Source organism: Punica granatum, chromosome 6 (genome assembly GCF_007655135.1).
Source record: "Punica granatum isolate Tunisia-2019 chromosome 6, ASM765513v2, whole genome shotgun sequence".
In the NCBI taxonomy this organism is placed as follows: Eukaryota; Viridiplantae; Streptophyta; class Magnoliopsida; order Myrtales; family Lythraceae; genus Punica; species Punica granatum.
The window spans coordinates 26,530,290-26,548,922 of NC_045132.1; the positions used below are offsets into that span (position 1 = coordinate 26,530,290).

The 18,633-nt window shown below is 39.9% G+C and overlaps 2 protein-coding genes across 3 annotated transcripts; both read right to left on the reverse strand.

Moving 5' to 3' along the window:
* Positions 1 to 212: 212 nt before the first annotated feature.
* LOC116211690 (aspartic proteinase-like protein 2) lies at positions 213 to 2,884 on the reverse strand. The gene is made up of 10 exons (XM_031546167.1): positions 2,554 to 2,884; positions 2,273 to 2,402; positions 1,926 to 2,176; positions 1,622 to 1,849; positions 1,351 to 1,513; positions 1,170 to 1,243; positions 971 to 1,067; positions 823 to 886; positions 670 to 741; positions 213 to 573 (listed from the first exon to the last, which is right to left on the reverse strand). The coding sequence occupies exons 1-10, from the start codon at positions 2,793 to 2,795 to the stop codon at positions 413 to 415; spliced, it is 1,482 nt and encodes a 493-aa protein (XP_031402027.1). The 5' UTR covers positions 2,796 to 2,884; the 3' UTR covers positions 213 to 412.
* An 8,626-nt stretch (positions 2,885 to 11,510) lies between these two features.
* On the reverse strand, positions 11,511 to 14,463 carry LOC116212464 (aspartic proteinase-like protein 2). 2 transcript variants are annotated; one of them, XM_031547092.1, is made up of 11 exons: positions 14,057 to 14,273; positions 13,917 to 13,977; positions 13,594 to 13,723; positions 13,242 to 13,498; positions 12,931 to 13,158; positions 12,664 to 12,826; positions 12,496 to 12,569; positions 12,304 to 12,400; positions 12,156 to 12,219; positions 12,013 to 12,084; positions 11,511 to 11,916 (listed from the first exon to the last, which is right to left on the reverse strand). In XM_031547092.1, the coding sequence occupies exons 1-11, from the start codon at positions 14,133 to 14,135 to the stop codon at positions 11,738 to 11,740; spliced, it is 1,404 nt and encodes a 467-aa protein (XP_031402952.1). In that variant the 5' UTR covers positions 14,136 to 14,273; the 3' UTR covers positions 11,511 to 11,737. The 2 variants fall into 2 exon arrangements, with proteins under 2 accessions (XP_031402952.1, XP_031402951.1); XM_031547091.1 differs by lacking the exon at positions 13,917 to 13,977 and having other exon boundaries at positions 14,057 to 14,463.
* Between the last annotated feature and the right edge of the window lie 4,170 nt (positions 14,464 to 18,633).

Here is an 18,633-nt window from a genome sequence, read left to right on the forward strand (position 1 = left end):
GGATTTTCTAATTTTGCTCCCTAAACTCTGTTCACTTTTACTCATTCCTCCCTGCAGTGCAGATATCTGTGCAAGTTACCATTTATTCACGACGTTTTACTGTTTTATACTTATATGGCTTCTTCCAAGCTCGTTTTAGATTAAAGTGCAAGTTTCGAGTCAGTGGAACCAAGAGAAGGCCCGGAAATATATAAGATTCGAGAAAGAACACTCTTGAATATAGGTAACGAGTTTGATTATTATTTATAAAAGATCGAACTGAAAAACAAACAGAAAACCTATGGTGTGCAGCAAAGCGAATGGCTTTACCGCTTTAGGGTGAACAGAATTATTATGTTCTTGCTGGTGTATGCAACTATCGACCGGCACATTGAAAGGACTATATGCGTGGAGAAGGAAACTCCGCAGGGTACTATAGGAACATGTAACTGCTGACCATCAATGTGTACAGTATGCTAGTTGTTGCGATCCAAAGTATCGACTTCTCAGGCAAAATCCTCGGGGAGTGGCCTACAATGACAGTTTCAGGTTTCCCGGAGTTTGATGTTGTTGAGACATTAACTGATCGTGAGCCTGCAGGTGATTCGATATTATCCGGTATTGTTCAAGGAATTCCTCCTGCTTCATGGCACAAGAGAGAGATCTTAGACCGGTATGAGAAAGACTTACAGTCGTAGCTGGTCCACCCGATCCGTTGCCTGGCGAGATCATAAACGATGATCTTGTCCTTCAAAACAAGGTCTGCAAGGACAACAAAGAAGCATATGTTGGTTGGATCAAAGAGTAACTTGTTGGATTAAAAGTCGAGTAGATGACCTTTACCTCCTAATATTGTCAGCCCACCCTTGACACCCATAAAGCCGATGCACCACAAATCGTTACCGCCCTGTGGAAACCATTCGACCAATCAAACCATTAGGGAGCACAGTTCCATCTTATTCGGAAAACAAGAGTATCATTGACCACTGACCGTGGAGCCCCCCTTTAGGAGATAATCCCGAGGGCCTAAGACCATTGAAGCGTCGCCCTCAAAATTGAAAGTGACTTGTGGAAAATTATTGTCAACGCTGCATATTTTAACACATCCAAGCACGAAAATGTCTCAGGTATATGCGCCACACAGAGACCTAAATATAATGGGAAAGAGAAAGAGTTGCCGGAAACTGAACCTTGAAGTAACTAAGTAACACAGGAAGTTATCGGTAGGAACTCGCTGCACGGACACAGAAATAGCGGCATCGATCTGTATTCAAGATATCAATCTTCATGGGACCCTTTTCTTTCCCCAGAGAATACAAACTCCAGCCGAAAAAAAAGAAAAAGTAGTTAACTCAGAGGTCCAAGGCTTACAGCAGGGATAACGACTTCGTAAGCTTTTTCTGCTAAGTATGCAATAGTTGTCCCGGAATCGATTATAGTGCCACCATTGCTTGATGTTGCAAATACAGAGGGATCAATATTTAATGCCTGACCATTCACTGAAATGCTCTCCAGATTTACATTGTAATGAGGCCTGCAGAAAAATGTCGAAATTTGGAGCACTTGAAACGACATGAAACCTTGTATAGAACAGAAGATAGTTCGAATGAGAGACTTTCACGAGGGAGGGGAGGCGACGTACTGAGATGGGACTAGTGGACTGTAGATCATGTTCGGCTCCACGATCTCACCGAGGACCAATATTCCTCCACCGGCATTGTCTCCTTTCAAGCAGTGTGAGAACACTTTGGGAGTTATTCCTTGTGAAGCCAATTGCGAGATGACCGATAGACTCTGCGGCCCAAACCCGAATATACCGTCAACTGCCTTGTCCGTTTCCGTCAACCGCCCGCCCACCGCCATGCTGCACCTGTTCCAAGTCGACCCATAATGAACAGAGTAAGATTCCTAGTTATGTTGTGAGCGAGAGATTCCTAGTGGATTACCCGAAGACGACGGAAGAGTTTGCTGTCTGAGACTCTCTTGGGACCTTATCGAAATAAAAAGTGTCCGAGACATAATATCCCGATGCGGTGCTCCCGTCTCCATACTGGAACGAGTAACTGCAGAGATTGCCCTGAGCAGAGCAGGTCATGTTCGAATATTGCGTCCCCTGGGCCTGGGTGCACATTTCGTCTGAGCACGAGATCTTTGAGGCTGATGACGAGCTCATGGGATTGAAGGAATTAAGCGGAATCTGCCAGGACGGAAGTATACTGATTGAATATCACTAAACTGAAGATGCTAAAAGTTAGCGGTAACACGGGCAAGGATTGAGGATCGAAGACTATACTTTGAGACCACTTGTCAAAGGGCAGCCGCTGCACGAGCTGCAACTGACCCACAGCACATCGCTTCCGGTGTCGATCAGCACGTAAAATTCCTGAGGTGGGCTGCCCAATTGCACTTTTGTATAATAAATCCTACAGAAGTAATTCAATGGAGCAACTGTTAACAGTTGAATTCAATTCTCTTTGATTGGTGAATGTAAACGCAATGGAACGCTCGATTTCAAACATGAAATTCCATCATCCATGTTCGTATTCATAACGAAGCTTAATAAGTGTCTCATACCCGACCGGGAAAGAGTTGCCATCAACAGGGAAGTTGACAACACCAGCACTGTTGGTGGACTGCAACATTCTTCCGTGCCTGGCCCTGTCCCGAGCTATGAGCTGACTCAGCTCGACATCACCACTCACCGGAAAAGCCCTCTCAAGAGTCATGGTCGTCGGAAAAAGTCCTTCACAGAGCACCACCACTAAGGAGAACACCGTGAAAAGGACAGGAATCCTGCCGCCCAACTTCCGTGCCATTGATGATATACAGACCTTCACCTCCCAGTGACTTGGAGCAGTTTCGATCAGGGAAAGCGAGAATTTTTTCGAAAATTCGGGTTGGGAAAATGTGGTCTATGAGGACATAGGGGATGACACTGGAAGACGTTTCGATGCGTATATGTACTTATTTATTTAACATTGATAATTCCGTTTGTTGGTAGTTTCTTATACATTGTGGCCACATCGATCGACTTCCCACCTCGTCAAAATCAAACTAGAGGTCAATGTCCAGCTTATGGATCAGTCATGCCCTGCTGGCATGATCAATCGGTATCATCGATTGGGTAGTGTCTTGTTACTGCAGGTGTTTTAGGATCCAGCAACAAGTGAGTACGCCCGTTATTTATTAATGTACATTATCGATGTCCCATGTATGTGTCCTTTATATTCATCTTTTTAATCCGCAGCTGTTTCCTTACATTTTCTCTTTTCTGTCTAAACTACAAATTCAACAATGTTCGACAATTGGTGAGACTGAGACCTCTATTCATTATTTGAGGTTCGATGCATTTTAGGCATTGAGGTCGAACAATGAACATTGACGTTGATGGATAAGTTCTCCCCATGTCATTGGGCGTATTGCAAGCTAATTATTTGGAATAAAGAAGAAGCAATAAATGAAAAAAAAAATCCTCTGCTTCGGATTTTACATGAAAGCCCGATAGGGAAATAGTCAACTGCTTCGAGTTAAAAATGGTCTTCCCAATCTTAACTCAAAGTATATACGCAAATTTAACAAAGACAAACGATAATCTGGTTCGGCTCAACAGAGAGAGCGAGAGATGAAATTAAGAAAGTTTTTGTTCTTGATCATTAATTCTTGAGCTCAGCATAATACTGGTCGATCCATCTCCGTATTATCCTGACCTTAGTCTTCCGTTGGTTCACTAACCAATCCGGATCACCCTTCTGTGATGGAAGCAAGTCCATACAATGAGATCCTGCAAAATCACATTAAATCAGTTAGTAATCTGCCATTCTTCTGATTATTCATTCACATTTCAAAGTATTTTACACCACACGTAAGCCTAAAAATTCAAAGTAGGGGGATGTACCATTAACAGAGTACGCGGCACGGATGGTCCTTGAGAGGTCTTCGAGTACCCTGAAGATTTGAGATACATACAAAGCTGTTAATTAAGAACTTGTGCACAGTTAAGCCGAGTGATCAAAATTTAGAGCACGCAACTTAGTATAACATGTCATCACGACTAAGGAAAAAAGATTTGGTTCTCCGAATTGTATCTTACCTGCCACTGCTGAAAGGATCTACTATTGCAGAATATAATGTTGCTCGTGAAATGACGGAGGACTGATTTCATGTCCTGCATCCAAAACGTGTATATATGCATTTACTTATGATATCTATATGGTTGCAATGCCAAAACAATATTATAAAAGGTGAATGTCAAACGTTAATGCTACCATGGGGAGTACTGTGTAACACCTGACCACCAAAATAAGTAGCGATCCTGCAGTGTGGTCGAGGAGCAACATCGTACTTGGCTTTGCAGCCATCAATGTAACTTCTCCGGGAGGTAACATATGGTTCAAACATACTATCATTAGATCGGGCTAGTACGTATGTGAGCTCGCTGCATACTTTTCCAAAAACCCAATAATGAAGTCCGGTTAATGTATTCTCTATCAAAATATCGCGCGACCAAGTTTTATCTCCATTCATCCGATAAATTTTCAAGAGCTACTGTACAAACGATTTATTTATTGGATAAAATGAAGAAAATAAGCATATATATACCTTCCAATCCTATCCTATATCAGACTGAGTATCATCATCCACGGGGTTAATAAAGCAAGAGGAGCCCCTAAATAGAGCAACTAGTCCTGAAAAAACTTTGCTCAAGACGTTCGAACTTTTGCTCGAGTTGTTTATTCCACCACGAAGGATAGAAAGAGGCTCTGTTTGATCGTTATATTGAGCCGTACCCGCATATAAATTAACTAGGGCCTCCTTCAGCTTCGAAGCATTTTTCAATGGCCTGACACATAAAGAAGTAAAAACAATTGTAAAACAGAGATTTTTCTTTTTTAAAGTATTACCGAGAGAGATTATTGAAATACGTAATTGCAAGTCCTGAATGTCTACTTAATTTCAAGAGACCATCTGGCCGGGAGGCATCTCTATCGATCTCTGATCACGATTGTTTTATGGTGTCATGGCAACTCTCACTAATGTCCTGCACCATATATATGATTCAGTAGCTTCAACTTTCTGTTTTTATTGTTCTTTTGACCACTTGATCATTTCAACAACATAAAATTAAAGAGGAGCTACATGAATTTCATTTACATAGAAATCCTTGCCGACAACCGAAAAATAACCGTATTGTGGGGTGAAGTTGTTGAGTAGAAGGACTGGGGCTGATGAGCCAAGGCTCCAAGGGCAACATGAGGATACTTGAACCATGAAGCAAGCACTACAGGGATTCACAATTTACGAACGAAAATTACGATTGGAGTACTGGTGAATTTAAAATTAAGCATGAGTTTTGAAAATCAAAGGATTTATGTGAATTTAGGTTCGAGCCGAAAATGCTGTCTTCTAATTCAATCGTCAAGCTATATACAGATTAGTATATACTCGGTATGGAAGATGAAGAAAATATCTCCAAATAATATAAGAAACTATCCTAAGTTAAGGAAAATGAGTTACGGTCAACTAACTTACAATGGAATTTGTACAGTATACACAATGAAACACAGAAAAAAAAAATCTGTACTAATTTATTATTAATCTCGAGTTTTCATTAACATTTAGACTTGCTTCCTCCACATGAAGCTCCGATGACGATAATCGGTGAAATTTTGGTATTCAACTTCTGCTTTACGCGTGGATGAGGATCTCCGCGTAATTGGCCAACGCTTGAGCCGAGCTGAAGTACCTACGGGTATCAGGGTTCTTGATAACTTCTTCGAGTCTCAAACCATGCGGGATCGATTCCCCGTGAAACCGATGCTAAGAAGAGAAATTATCAAGCGTTATTTTAATTTATGGATAGGTGCATGGTGTTTTATCGAGACGCCGGTATGTATGTACCGAGCAAACACGATGAAAGGTTTTAAGCCACCTTTCAATGAAGTTTATCCAAACATAGGTTATGTATAATTCAAAAACCCCTCCATAACCCACCCCATCCCATCTCTCCATAGCCCATTCCACCCCGCTCCTCCATAACCTTTCATAAGATGCAATCCAAACAAAGTAAGAGAGAGCGAAGGTCCGGAAAAATATAAGTTTCGAGAAAGCATAATTTGGTATATATGTATGCGTGGTGTACGTACGAGTCTGATTAAATAAAAGAGAGAATCGAAAAACAAACAGGAGAACGATGGTGTGCAGCAAGCGAATGGCTACAGGGTGTACAGAAAATATTACACTCTCGCTGGTGTATGCAACGCTATCGACCGATTGACGTTTTAAAAGGACTATATGTATGGAGAAGGAAACTCAGCAGCGCAGGTAGGTACTGCTGAGCATCAATGTGTACAGAACGCTAGTTGTTACAATCCATAGTAGGGAGTCGCTCCTCTTCATAGGCTGGCCTGCATTGACGGTGACGATTTCATTTTTCCCAGAGCTCGAAGTTGTTGAGACATTAACCGATCGTGAGCCTGCAGGTGATTCAGTTGTTATAAGAAACTGTTCAAGGAGTTCCTCCTGTTTCAAGGCACAAGAGAGGAATCCGAGACCAGATGAGAAAGACTTGCAGTCATAGCTGGTCCACCCGATCTGTTGCCTGGCGAGATCATAAACGACCATCTTGTCCTTCAAAACAAGGTCTGCAAGGACGACAGGAGCATATGTCGGTCGGATGAAAGAGTAGCTTGTAATGTCGGATTAAAACTCGAGCAGATGGTCTTTACCTCCTAATATAGTCAGTCCCCCCTTGACCCCCATAAAGCCGATGCACCACTCGTACTCACCGCCCTGTGGAAACCATTCGACCAACCGAACCGTTAGGGATCACAGTTTCATCTTATTCGGGAAACAACAAGAAATATCATTAACCATGCACTGACTGCGGAGCCGCGTTTAGAAGATAATCCCGAGGGCCTAAGACCATCGAAGAATCCCCCTCAAAATTGAAAGTGACTTGTGGAAAAATATTGTCAATGCCGCACATTTTAACACATCCAAACACGAAAACATCTCAAGTATATGCGCCACACAGAGATCCAAATAACGGAAAAGAGAATTAGTTGCTGGAAACTGAACCTCTAGATAACCGCATAACATAGTAATTCTTGGTTAGGAACTCGCTGTACGGACACAGAAACAGCGGCATCGATCTGTATTCAAGATATCAATCTCCATGACATCCTTTTCTTTCCCCGAAGAATACAAACATTAGCCGAAAAAAGAAAAAGCAGTTGACTCATTGGTCCAAGGCTAGCAGCACGGAGAACGGCTTTGTAAGCTTCTTCTGCTAAGTATGGGGCCTCGAGGGGACTGATTGGGGTTTTTTCGATTCCGGCCTCGGGGGCCTCGACCGGCGACCCGAATTTGGGGGGTGAGGGCTGGCGTCGAGGCCCCCGAGGATGGCAATCTTTTTTTTTTTTAATCGATTTTTCTTTTTCTTTTTTTTTTTAAATTTCTTGATATAGCCAATCACCGTGTGACGTGTGACACCATTAACCGCCGTAAATCTACGCGTCGGAGCCGTTAGCCACATATGCGTGCCACATCAGCAAATTGAACGAAAAAATTAAACCGATGGTAGATGTGAAACTTAAGTAATAGCTGGTGTATATTTTTGGTAAATTTTGAAGTTCGTAATATATTTGAGACAAAGTGCATAGTTCATGATTTTTGAGGCAAATTTTCCTTATTATTATTATTAGCCTCATAAAAATTAGATTAGGTTAATCTCTTAATGAATGATTAATCATTTTATCTAAAATTATTCAAAGTCATAAAAATTAATCATGAAATATGAGTGAGAAAAAGACAATTGGGACTACTTAATATGAAAATTTTATAGACCTTTTTATTATTAATCTTTCTTTTAAAAGTTAGGAATTTTGTATTTTTGGATTTTCTGATTTTTTTTTATAAATTGAATTGATAATTGAGATCATGTATATGAAATATTTTATAAGAACAATTTGCTTATGAGCTCTTAAATCAATTGTCTTGCATTTTCTTTCATATTAAAATTTATATAGTATAATTTTTTTTATATATTAACATAAATTATAAATCAATATTAATAATTTTTTTGATGTCTAATATTTTATAATAAAAAATTTCTTTATAAAATCCATGCATCATACGGGTTCAATAACCTAATGATAAATAATATTAATAACCTCATGATAAGGCCTGCTTAATTATTTCATGTATACATAGACAATGTGCTTCGTAGCACTAATGCAGACTGCGACTGCATACTAATCACAGTTCCGCACGTCCTGAAGTTTCCAACCCGACTCAACAGCATCAGCTGCATGAGGTTTAGCTATGAGCGTTAGAGTCTCCGACAATTATGTGGACATTTTTTCACGATATTTTTTTGAATTAATTAATCATTTAAAATTAACGTAAAGTCAAAATTAAGAGAGAATAAGGAGAGAGCGGCTGCTCAAATTGCAATTTACTATCCTATATTCTCCATTATCAGTCTTCATTTTTTTTTTCCTCATGCAAATTAATTTGCAACTATTTAGGGACACATAACGTATCCATCTATCTATTGTAAGTCGGATCAAAACATGTTGCAGCTTAGTGAATTCACTAGCTAAAATGTACAAAAATCGTCTCATAACATTACGGCTGGGGCAGACATTCACTAGGTTTAACATACATTAGAAGGATTGAACAGGCGATGACCGAGTTTGTGATCATTCTTCCTTGACTACACACACACACACACACACACATATATATATATATATGCCCATTTCTTATTACCAGTCCTTATTGTCATTGAAACCAAAGGTTTGAGCAGTTAGCTAGCTTAAATATTCTTTATAAAATCCTTTGTCATACAACTAATTAATTTTAATTGTTTCCCCCAACATAATTAACGAATAAAACCAAAACCAAAAACAAAATCCTTTCTTAGGAAGAGAGATAGAGGTCTCAACATAGAATGCACGATATATATTTACTATTAATCCATTCATCCCCACCTTATATATTATACATATGGAACTTATTATATAAGAGTTCACAATACGGTACAAATGTACCCTCATAGCCCCACTCTTTGGCAAAAAAACTACCATTATGATCTTCACCAAAGACATCGTGCTCGTGCACGGTAGGGAGACTGGTCTCGGAACAGATACAAAACCTGGGTAGTCTATAGTACCACAATGACAGCCAAATCCCGGCAGTGGTGGAGGATTGTTACAGTCTGCGTCTGATCGGCACGATCTTTTTATTAAAGCCTCCGCATTCTTCATAACTAACGGACCTGCTCAGAAACAGCACACATCTTCAACATATCTATATCTATATATATATATAAGTATAACAAATTGGGAGAAATAATTAATATAATCTTAGCTGTAAAAATCATCATATATAAGTCGAAGGTGTGAATATCGAACCTGCTATGAGAACGAAAATGAGCAAGAGTGACACAATCGAGTTTTTCTCCATTGTAATCGACTATTCAAGGATTTGCAAATAGTAATCCTACGGGTTTAATGAAGGTTTCGCCTGTTTTACTCAGGGGGAAAAAAAAAAAAAGAAGGTTTCCCCGGTTTTTCGAATGAGAGGATATGACCTATTTATAAGTATTCTTTAGCATATACAATAACTTGATATTAATTAATTCGCAAATAATGCGCATCAATTGAATTGGATGTGGATAATTTATGGCCTATTTATAAGTATTCTTTAGCATATACAATATCTTGATATTAATTAATTCGCATAAATAGATGTTAATGCGCATCAATTGAATTGGATATGGATAATTTATGGTCTATTATAATAATATATGTTGATATTAATAATTAATTCACATAAAAGATATTCATATTTATGGGCATCAATTGAATTAGGAAGGAAAATTATAGACTCGTTCATTTATTTTCTTCTTCTTTTCTTATTGTTTTAATTGATATTATTCCTTTCTCGTGAGCAATCAAATGGTAATTAACCTCAACATCGTGTTCTTGGACATTATGGATGTCCTATCAGGCTTCTGCCTTCGTGATTTTATAAGAAAGGCTGTCTCCTTCGTTTTCTAGATTACTAATTTAGCAATGCTCCATAACTTGGTTATATTCAATTTGAGCCAAACCAAAGATTACTGGTCACGTATGAAGCCATGCATTCTTTGAAGTTTCGATACAAAGATCAACCCGTTCAATATAGAAAATCAAGAAGACAGACTCGGATAAACTAAGCAACCGCAGAAATAAACTATCACCAGACAAGAAATTATTACATGAGGAAAACGTATGCATCACATGGATAAATTCCGCATGGTTTTATTCTTTTCAACACCGTGAGGATGCAATGATAAATGACCGATCGATCTTGTCTTACGGATCAAATACAAACTGAGGGTTGTTTGAAGAGATCACATATTTCTCCATTAGCATACCCTACCTATCGACGGACAATTGGGCCATATAAGTGCAATTGGACTTGTATATGGGCCCCTCCGTGTGATGGATGGGCTCGTGCGTTGTGCCCTTCTATGCTTCGGCTTTTACATGAAAGCCTGATGGAGACCTCAGTCAATTAAAACATTTCAATGGTACAGAAAAGTGATTGTACTATATAATAATGACACTATTAGACCACATAGTTTTCTCTTTTTTTCTCCTGATCAATAATTAATTCCATCGGATGCTTAGAAAATTATTTTCTCAAGTATACACACAAAGAAGAACAATTCTTTGGTTTGGCTCAACAGAGAGAGATGAAATAAAACTAAAAAGAATTGATTTAAGCGATTCGATACTTATTCCGCTTAGATAATGTCTGGAGTTCGAGTCCTTATGAATGCAGAAAATCAACACTGGGAGAGCTGACTCGACTGAATTAGTCGATGACTAATTTAGTTTTCGGATATTAGGGTTCAAAAAAAAAAAAACAGAGAGAGATGAAATTAAAAGGAAGTCTTTATTCTTTGAAAAAAGAAAATGACACTTGGGAGAACAAAGCAGATGAAATCTTTACTCCTGCAAGCATATATATTATTGATCCATCTTCTTAACATGGTGACCTCAGTCTTCGGTTGGCGAAGAAATATCCTGACCTCAGTCTTCCGTCGCTGGAATATATGGATCTCCCTTAAGCGATGGAAGCACGTCCCAAACGGCGTGATTTTGCACAAAATCACATGAACTAATTAATTTATAATCTGCCAAAAATTTATAGAATACTATCCCCTTTGATCAGGGGCCCAATTATTATTCAACTACCAATGTAAATTCTCAGATTAGTCTTGCCCATTTTTTAAAATTCTTTTTCTGGGCCACCCCAGATTAGTCATTCAAGATACAATGATCAAACAGCAGGGTAATGGGTAGTACCGATAGAAGGGAAATGTAAAGAGTCCCAAGATGAACTATCTCCACTTACTAGTTACGCCATTTACCCTTGATGTTTGACTGTGTTATATAATCTGTCCCGAGTTCGGTTTCGATTAATAGAGCGTAGGTTCGGGTCCAGAGAGGAAAGAAGGAAAAGCAGATGCCTGGGAGAAAACGTAAAAGTTCAAGAAAGAACCAATCCTTTATATATGTGTATGTGCTGCACTTATAAGTTTGATTATTTACAAGTGATCAAACTGAGAAACAAAGAAAGAACCGACAGTGCGCAGCAAAGTGAATGGCTGTGTGGTGAAAGAATTGTCACGGTCTCCCTGGTGTATACAGATACCGACCAGCAAATTAATAGGACTATACGTATGGAGAAAGAAAAACTCATATTAGGGGAACATGTAATTGCTGAGCACCAATGTGTACATTATGCTAGCTGCTACGATCCAAATTATCGACTTGTCAGGCAAAGTAATCGGGGAGCTGCTCCCATCTATAGGCTGGCCTGCAGAGACGGTTTCAATTTCCCCGGAGTTCGATGTTGTGGAGACATTAACTGATAGTGAGCCTGCAGATGATTCAAAGCTATAAGAAATTGTTCAAACAATTTCTCCAGTTTTTACATATGAGAGAAGAATCTGAGACCAGGAAGAGCAAGACTTACAGTCGTAGTTGGTCCACCCGATCCGCTGCCGGGCAAGATCGTAAACAATGATCTTGTCTTTCAAAACAAGGTCTGCAAGGACAACAGATCAGACGGATGAAAGAGTCATTTGTCGAATGAAAAGTCAAGTAAATGATCTATACCTCCTAATATTGTCAGTCCCCCTTGGATTCCCGCAATGCCGATGCACCATACGTCAACCCCGCCCTGTAGAAACCATTTGCTTGAACCGTCAGGAATCGTACTTCCATCTTATTCGGGGAACAATAACAAATGTCATTAAGCACTAACCGCAGAGCCCTGCTTTAGAAGATAATCCCGGGGACCTATGACCATCGAAGAGTTCCCCTCAAAATTCAAAGTGACTTGTGGAAAACCATTGTCAACACTGCACACATTTTAACACATCCAAACACAAAAACCTCCGAGTCTTATGCGCTGCGCTAAAGAACGGAGAAAAGAAAGAGTGGTCAGGAACTGAACCTTGAGGTAACCAAGTAACACTGGTTGTCTTTGGCAGGAACTCGCTGTATGGACTGAGAAACAGCAGCATCAATCTGTATTCAAAACGTGATTCTTCTTAAGACCCTTTTCTTCCCCGGAAGTGTACAAAATATAGTGGAAAAATTATAGTTTCGGTCCAACGCTTACAGCAGTGACAAAAGGTTCATAAGCTTTTTCCGCTAAGTATGCAAGCGTCGTCCCGGAATCAATTATAGTGCCGCCAGTGCTTGATGTTGCAAATACAGAAGGATCAATATTTAATTCTTGACCATTCACTGAAATGCTCTCCAGATTCAAATTGTAATGAGACCTGCAGAAAATCTTCGAACCTCAGAGCCACTTAAATGACACGAAACCTTCTATAAAAACAGAGGGCAGCTTGAATAAGAGAGTTTTTCGAGTGAGGGAACGTACTGTGATGGCACTAGCGGAGTGTAGATCATATTTGGCTCCATGATCTCGCCGAGGACCAAAATTCCACCACCGGCATCGTCTCCTTTCAAGCAGTGTGAGAACACTTTAGGAGTTATTCCCTGTGAAGCCAATTGCGAGATGACCGATAGACTCTGTTGCCCAAACCCAAAAATACCGTTAACCGCCCTGTCCGTTTTCGTCAATTGCCCACTCACCGCGGTGCTACACCTGTTTGAAGTCAACCAACAACTTACAATACTAATGTCATAATTACCACGTATGTTCTGATATATAGGTTCCTGATGGATTACCCGAAGACAACGGCAGCAGAAGAGTTTGCTGTCTGAGACTCTCCTCCTCCTTGGACATTGTCAAAATGGAAACTGTCTGAGACGTAATATCCCGATGTAGTACTTCCATCTCCGTATTGGAACGAGTAACTGCATTGATTATCCTGAGCGGAGCAGGTTGCATCCGAGGATTGGATTCCCTTGGTGCACCTTTGGTCTGAGCAGGAGATCGCTGAGGCCGATGACGAGCTCCTGGGATTGAAGGAATTCAGTGGAATCTGCCAAAAGGAAGTTATTGAGCAACATGACTAATCTGAAGAAGCTAAAATTAGAGATATCATGGGGAATTATTTCTCGGATAGAAAGCATATACTTCGAGATCAGTTTTTGAAGGGCAGCCACTGCAGGAGCTGCAACTGACCCACAAAACATCGCTTCCGGTGTCAATCTGCACGTAGAAATCCTTCGGTGGACTACCCAGTTGCACTTTTGTATAATAAAGCCTACAGAGAGTACCCCGAATTTAGAATATAATCAGTCGGCGGCACTGCTCGTTTTGAAAAGGAAACTCGAGCTTTTTGTGGACAACATGGGCCGTTGTTCATCCACAGAAAGCGCGATTTCCATTGTTGTTCAATAAATCAAAACTCCAGCATCATCAAACGCATTAGAAAAAGGAAAAACATCCTTCAAGACCTTGTCCTAGAAGGAGAACACCAAGGAGAGACATCCACAGGAACAACTCCATTTCCATCAGCTGAATTCATTTCAGAAGAAATACCATCAAAACTACGAATAAGACTTTCGTCTACGTATCGAAGCTTATGTTATCATACCCGACGAGGAAGGGGTTGAAAGTGCCATGAACGGGGAAGTCAACAATTCCGCCGGTGGTCGACTGTAGCATCCTTCCATGCCTGGCCCTGTCCCGAGCTATGAGCTGACTCAGCTCGACATCACCACTCACCGGAAAAGCCCGCTCCAGAGTCATGGTCGTTGGAAACCCATCGCAGAGCACAGCCACTAGAGAGAACACCGCGACAAGAACCGGGATCCCCCTGCTCAAGCTGCTTGCCATCGAATATAGACCTCCGCGTTCCTCTGACTCGGATTAGTTTTGATCAGGAATCAGGAAGGTGAGTTCCGTTCACAATTAAATCCGGGTAGGGAAGACGCGGTCTACGAGAACATAAGGGATGACATGAGAAGAAGCTTCGGAAAATTGGGTTACGTGACATTGTTGACATAGCAATGTGAATTATATATATATATATATATATGTATATGTATAATATAATCCTATGCGGGTTCCGTCCCGTTCCTTTCAAGGGGAAGAATTAGCCGGCGGACTTACATGGCGTCTTCTTCCGTGCCTTCTTCGAAACATTGGTGAATGAAGCAATCCGTCAATAAAGACACGCGCGTTGACCACGCGCTTCTCTCATCTCCGTTCGTTGGTTTTCCGTCTGTTGTTAATTTGTACTTCGACTCTCCACTTCGTCAAAATCGAATTTCTGGTCAACGTCCGGCTAAAGTGGACCAGTCAGTGCTCGACCGCCCCTGCAGCTGGAACGATCGTACGTAATCATCGACCCTGGCAGTATCTTTCTACCTCAGGTGCTTGCGATCCGGCAACGAGTACGCACATCGTGTTCTTCCGTCGGACTTACGTCTTCGCCTTTACCGTTTCGCTTTCTAAATTACAGATTTAATTATCCTGGACAACTGGACTTAAAAGAGTGTTCAATATATATAAGCCTACCAAGGATTATTGATTACGGATGACGCCATGCATTCTTTGAAGTTTCGATGCAAGACCAAACCCATTCAAAGTAGAAATTCAAGGATATGGGCTCGATCGGATTAACTAAACGACCGCAGAAAAAACTGGAGGGCGTACTTTAAAAACACATTTATAAGCAACCAAACTATCACCATATGATACGAGAAACTATATTATTCGAGGAAAATAGACGCATCATCCGCGAATTTCTAAGTATATGACATAACTTATATTATATGTCTCGGTGGATGAATCGTTTGAGTGCTGGCTAGAAACAGGAATGCTAATTTTTTGGGAATGATAAAAGACGCAATAAAATGATTTCCCATAATATTATATATGTAGTTGACCCGATATAATATTTATTGAAACTCCTTCAAAATAATTAAAGCGTACAATTTTCAGATTATCAGTCATTTTCTTCTTGTAAATCAAATCATATCTAGGGGAATCGCATTAGAGATACGGGGAAATGTTAGGTGAGTGGATATGTCTCTATGTTTGTCTAATGTCAACTGTAGGATTCATTGATAAATCTAATAATAAATGAATGGTCGAGCTTGTCTTGCGGGTCAAACAGCACAGTTTTATCAACTGAGAGGAATGTTTGAAGAAGTTAGAGATATCATATTTCTCCATTAACAGGCCCTATCCACGGACGATTAGGCCATGAAAGCCCGATAGAGATTCTAATCAATTAAAAACCTTTCTAATGGTACGGGAAGTGATCGGTACCTACACGATGATTCTGCCCTACAATTTTCTCCTTTTTTTTTTTCCGTGGTCAATAATAGATAGTATCGGATGCTTAGAACATTGTTTTCTCAGGTATACATGCATACAAAAATGAAGGATTATTTGGTTTGATTCAAACGATACGAGACACGAAAAAGGATGTCTAATTTACTCTCGATCAATTAGCATTCGATTGAACAACCGGGGTACGGTGAAAATGAAATCTTACTCCAGCCTGCATATATTACTTGTCGAGTTCCAGTTGTAGGCTCTTCAGCTCGGCATAATACTTATTAATCCTTCTGCCTACTATCTTGACGTCACTCTTCCGTTGGCTCACCAACCATGCCGTCCGGATCTCCCTCAACTGATTATGGAGTTATGTCCACGCAATGAGATCCTATACGCCAACTCACATGAACTAATTATATATATCATGATATATAAGAATACTAACTCCTGTGATTAGGGGTCCGATTATTATTCACGTATTAATGTACGTGATCTTATAAATATAACCGGAATAGTAGAATGCGTAACATTAATGGTATACACAGCATCAATGGCGCTTGCAAGTTTCTCGAGGATCCTAAGATATATAATACATGACGATGCTGTTAATTAAGAACCTGTAAGCAGTTGAAATCGTAAAAATACATACCCAGCTCTTCGTGTACAACATATCCTCTCAAGTAAGCCAGGAGAAAAAAGATTTGTTATTTCTGAATAATATCTTTATATAGAGTTTGTGATCAAAGATGCTTATTGTTAGCTTGGAGTGCGGGCAATACATGATAAGTAAGTGGGCATATAAACTAGCTAGAGCTCGCAGTCACACGTAAATCCCACCTCTATGTATACTCTGAGAGGCTTTTCTTAAACCTCTTTCCGGTTAGTACATCACTAATTTATTATATATATATATATGTTCCATTGCAATGTTTTCCGGTAGCACCAAGTATTATGAACTCATTCAGGCTCGACTCACCTAGATTCAAGTGAGCGAGGTTGGTCCACTATAGAATAAAATTATCATATTCGTGAATTTATGTACTCACAAAATTCGAACTTAAGACTTTAACTAAAGAGAATAGGCATTGAATAATTTGTAACTATTAACTAGACTCAAACTCAACACTGTATAAGGAAAAATGCGTCGAATCGCTTAGTCCAGCAAATGCTTGACACTCCCATAAGAATTCTATTTTCAAGATAAAAGTTGATAGTAATTTTTCCTTCTTAGATGGACATGAAACCTTCTGTGAAAACAAAAGGCAGCTCGAATAATAAGAGAACTTTTTCCAGTGAGGCGACAACTGCGATGGGACTAGCGGACCCCAGACCATGTTCGGCTCCACGATCTCACCGAGCACCGATATTCCACCACCGGCATTGTCTCCTTTCAAGCAGTGTGAGAACACGGTTATTCCCTGAAAACTCCGTCAACTGCCGTATCGTTTTCTTCAACTTCCCGCTCCCCGCGGTGCTACACCGGTTCCAAGTCCACCCCACGACTTATAAAAAAAGTATCCAGATTCCAAGTAACGTTTAGATGGACATATAGGTTCCTAATGGACTTCCCAAAGATCACGGGGGCAGAGGAATTCGCTCTGTACGTGCTACTCTCCTAGCTAGGACCTTGCCGAAAGTTTCCGACGAGATGTCTACTCCGCTTGGAAACGGAGTTAAATTTAATTTAACTTATACTCACTTGACTTTTTTTTCTTAATTTAATAACACAATTATTATTATTTTTTTATTTTTTTTATCAATTTAATAATAAATTATCTCGTATAATTTTTCTTATATATTATTATAATTAATTTTTTAATTTTTTATTACTTTTTCCTTTATTTAATAATACAATTATTTTTATTTTATTTTTTTCTTCTTCAATTTTAATAATAACTTTTTTTCAATTATTTTTATTTTTCGTTCTGTGAAATCAAATTAAATTAAATTCTACCCCATTATTAAAGGCATCAGTAATATCCTGATGTGATGTGACGCTTCCATCCCCATACATACTGGACTGAATAAGTATTTGCCTCCCTTGGGCGCAACCTTTCGTTCGAGCACAAGATCTCTGAGACTGATGATGAGTTGTTGGGATTGAAGGTGTTCTTGTTCAGTGGAATCTGTCGAAATGAAAGCAATGTGATTGAATATTACTAAACCTAATATGCTAGAATTAGCAACATCACGGGGAAGATTCTCGGATAGAAGCACATATTTGGAGACCACTTATCGAAGGGCAATCGCTGCAACTGACCCACGGAACATCACTTCCAGAATCGATATCACGGAGATCCTGCTGTGGGCTACCCAAATTGCACTGTTGAATAATAAAGCCCACAAAGAATCATCCGACCATCAACCACGTGACATAATGTTATGTTAGAATTTCCGAGAAAAAGAAAACCGAGACCTTCAGAGGAATAACTCAAATGTAAGGAGAGCGATCATAAGGATAAAAAGTGGCGGTGGGAGGGAGAAGACAATTTGCCCCACGCCGGCTGTAAAAAGAAAAATGGGGCAATTAATACAAGGTAAAAGTTCAGTGATTCATCGATTTTAATCTTTCGAGTTGCACATTGCCAGAATCCGAATTTAGGCCAAATTTTATTTAAAAATTTATTTTTCCAACACACTTGAACGCGAAATTCCATAAAAAATGCTATGAAGAAGGTTCATATTTGTACCGAAGCAGCCTGATCATATATCCGAGGAGGAGGGGGTCGAAGGGGCTTTTGACAGGGAAGTCAACTAGCACCCCTTGCGGTGAACGGCAACATTCTTCCTTGCCTGGGCCCTATATCCCGATCTATGAGCTGACTCAGCTCAACATCACCACTCACCGGAAACGTTCTCTCCAGAGTCATTACACTCCGTTTG

Bases quoted from the DNA above. Each gene is read 5' to 3' on its own strand.
- LOC116211690 (XM_031546167.1), bottom strand. From the start codon at position 2,795: ATGGCACGGAAGTTGGGCGGCAGGATTCCTGTCCTTTTCACGGTGTTC. The intron at 2,403-2,553 runs GTATGAGACACT...TTACTTCTGTAG, and splicing joins GGCAACTCTTTCCCGGTCGG to GATTTATTATACAAAAGTGC. The intron at 742-822 runs GTAAAGGTCATC...TTGTCCTTGCAG, and splicing joins TGGGCTGACAATATTAGGAG to ACCTTGTTTTGAAGGACAAG.
- LOC116212464 (XM_031547091.1), bottom strand. From the start codon at position 14,298: ATGGCAAGCAGCTTGAGCAGGGGGATCCCGGTTCTTGTCGCGGTGTTC. The intron at 12,401-12,495 runs GTTCAGTTCCTG...AAATGTGTGCAG, and splicing joins TGTTACTTGGTTACCTCAAG to TGTTGACAATGGTTTTCCAC. The intron at 12,085-12,155 runs GTATAGATCATT...TTGTCCTTGCAG, and splicing joins GGGACTGACAATATTAGGAG to ACCTTGTTTTGAAAGACAAG.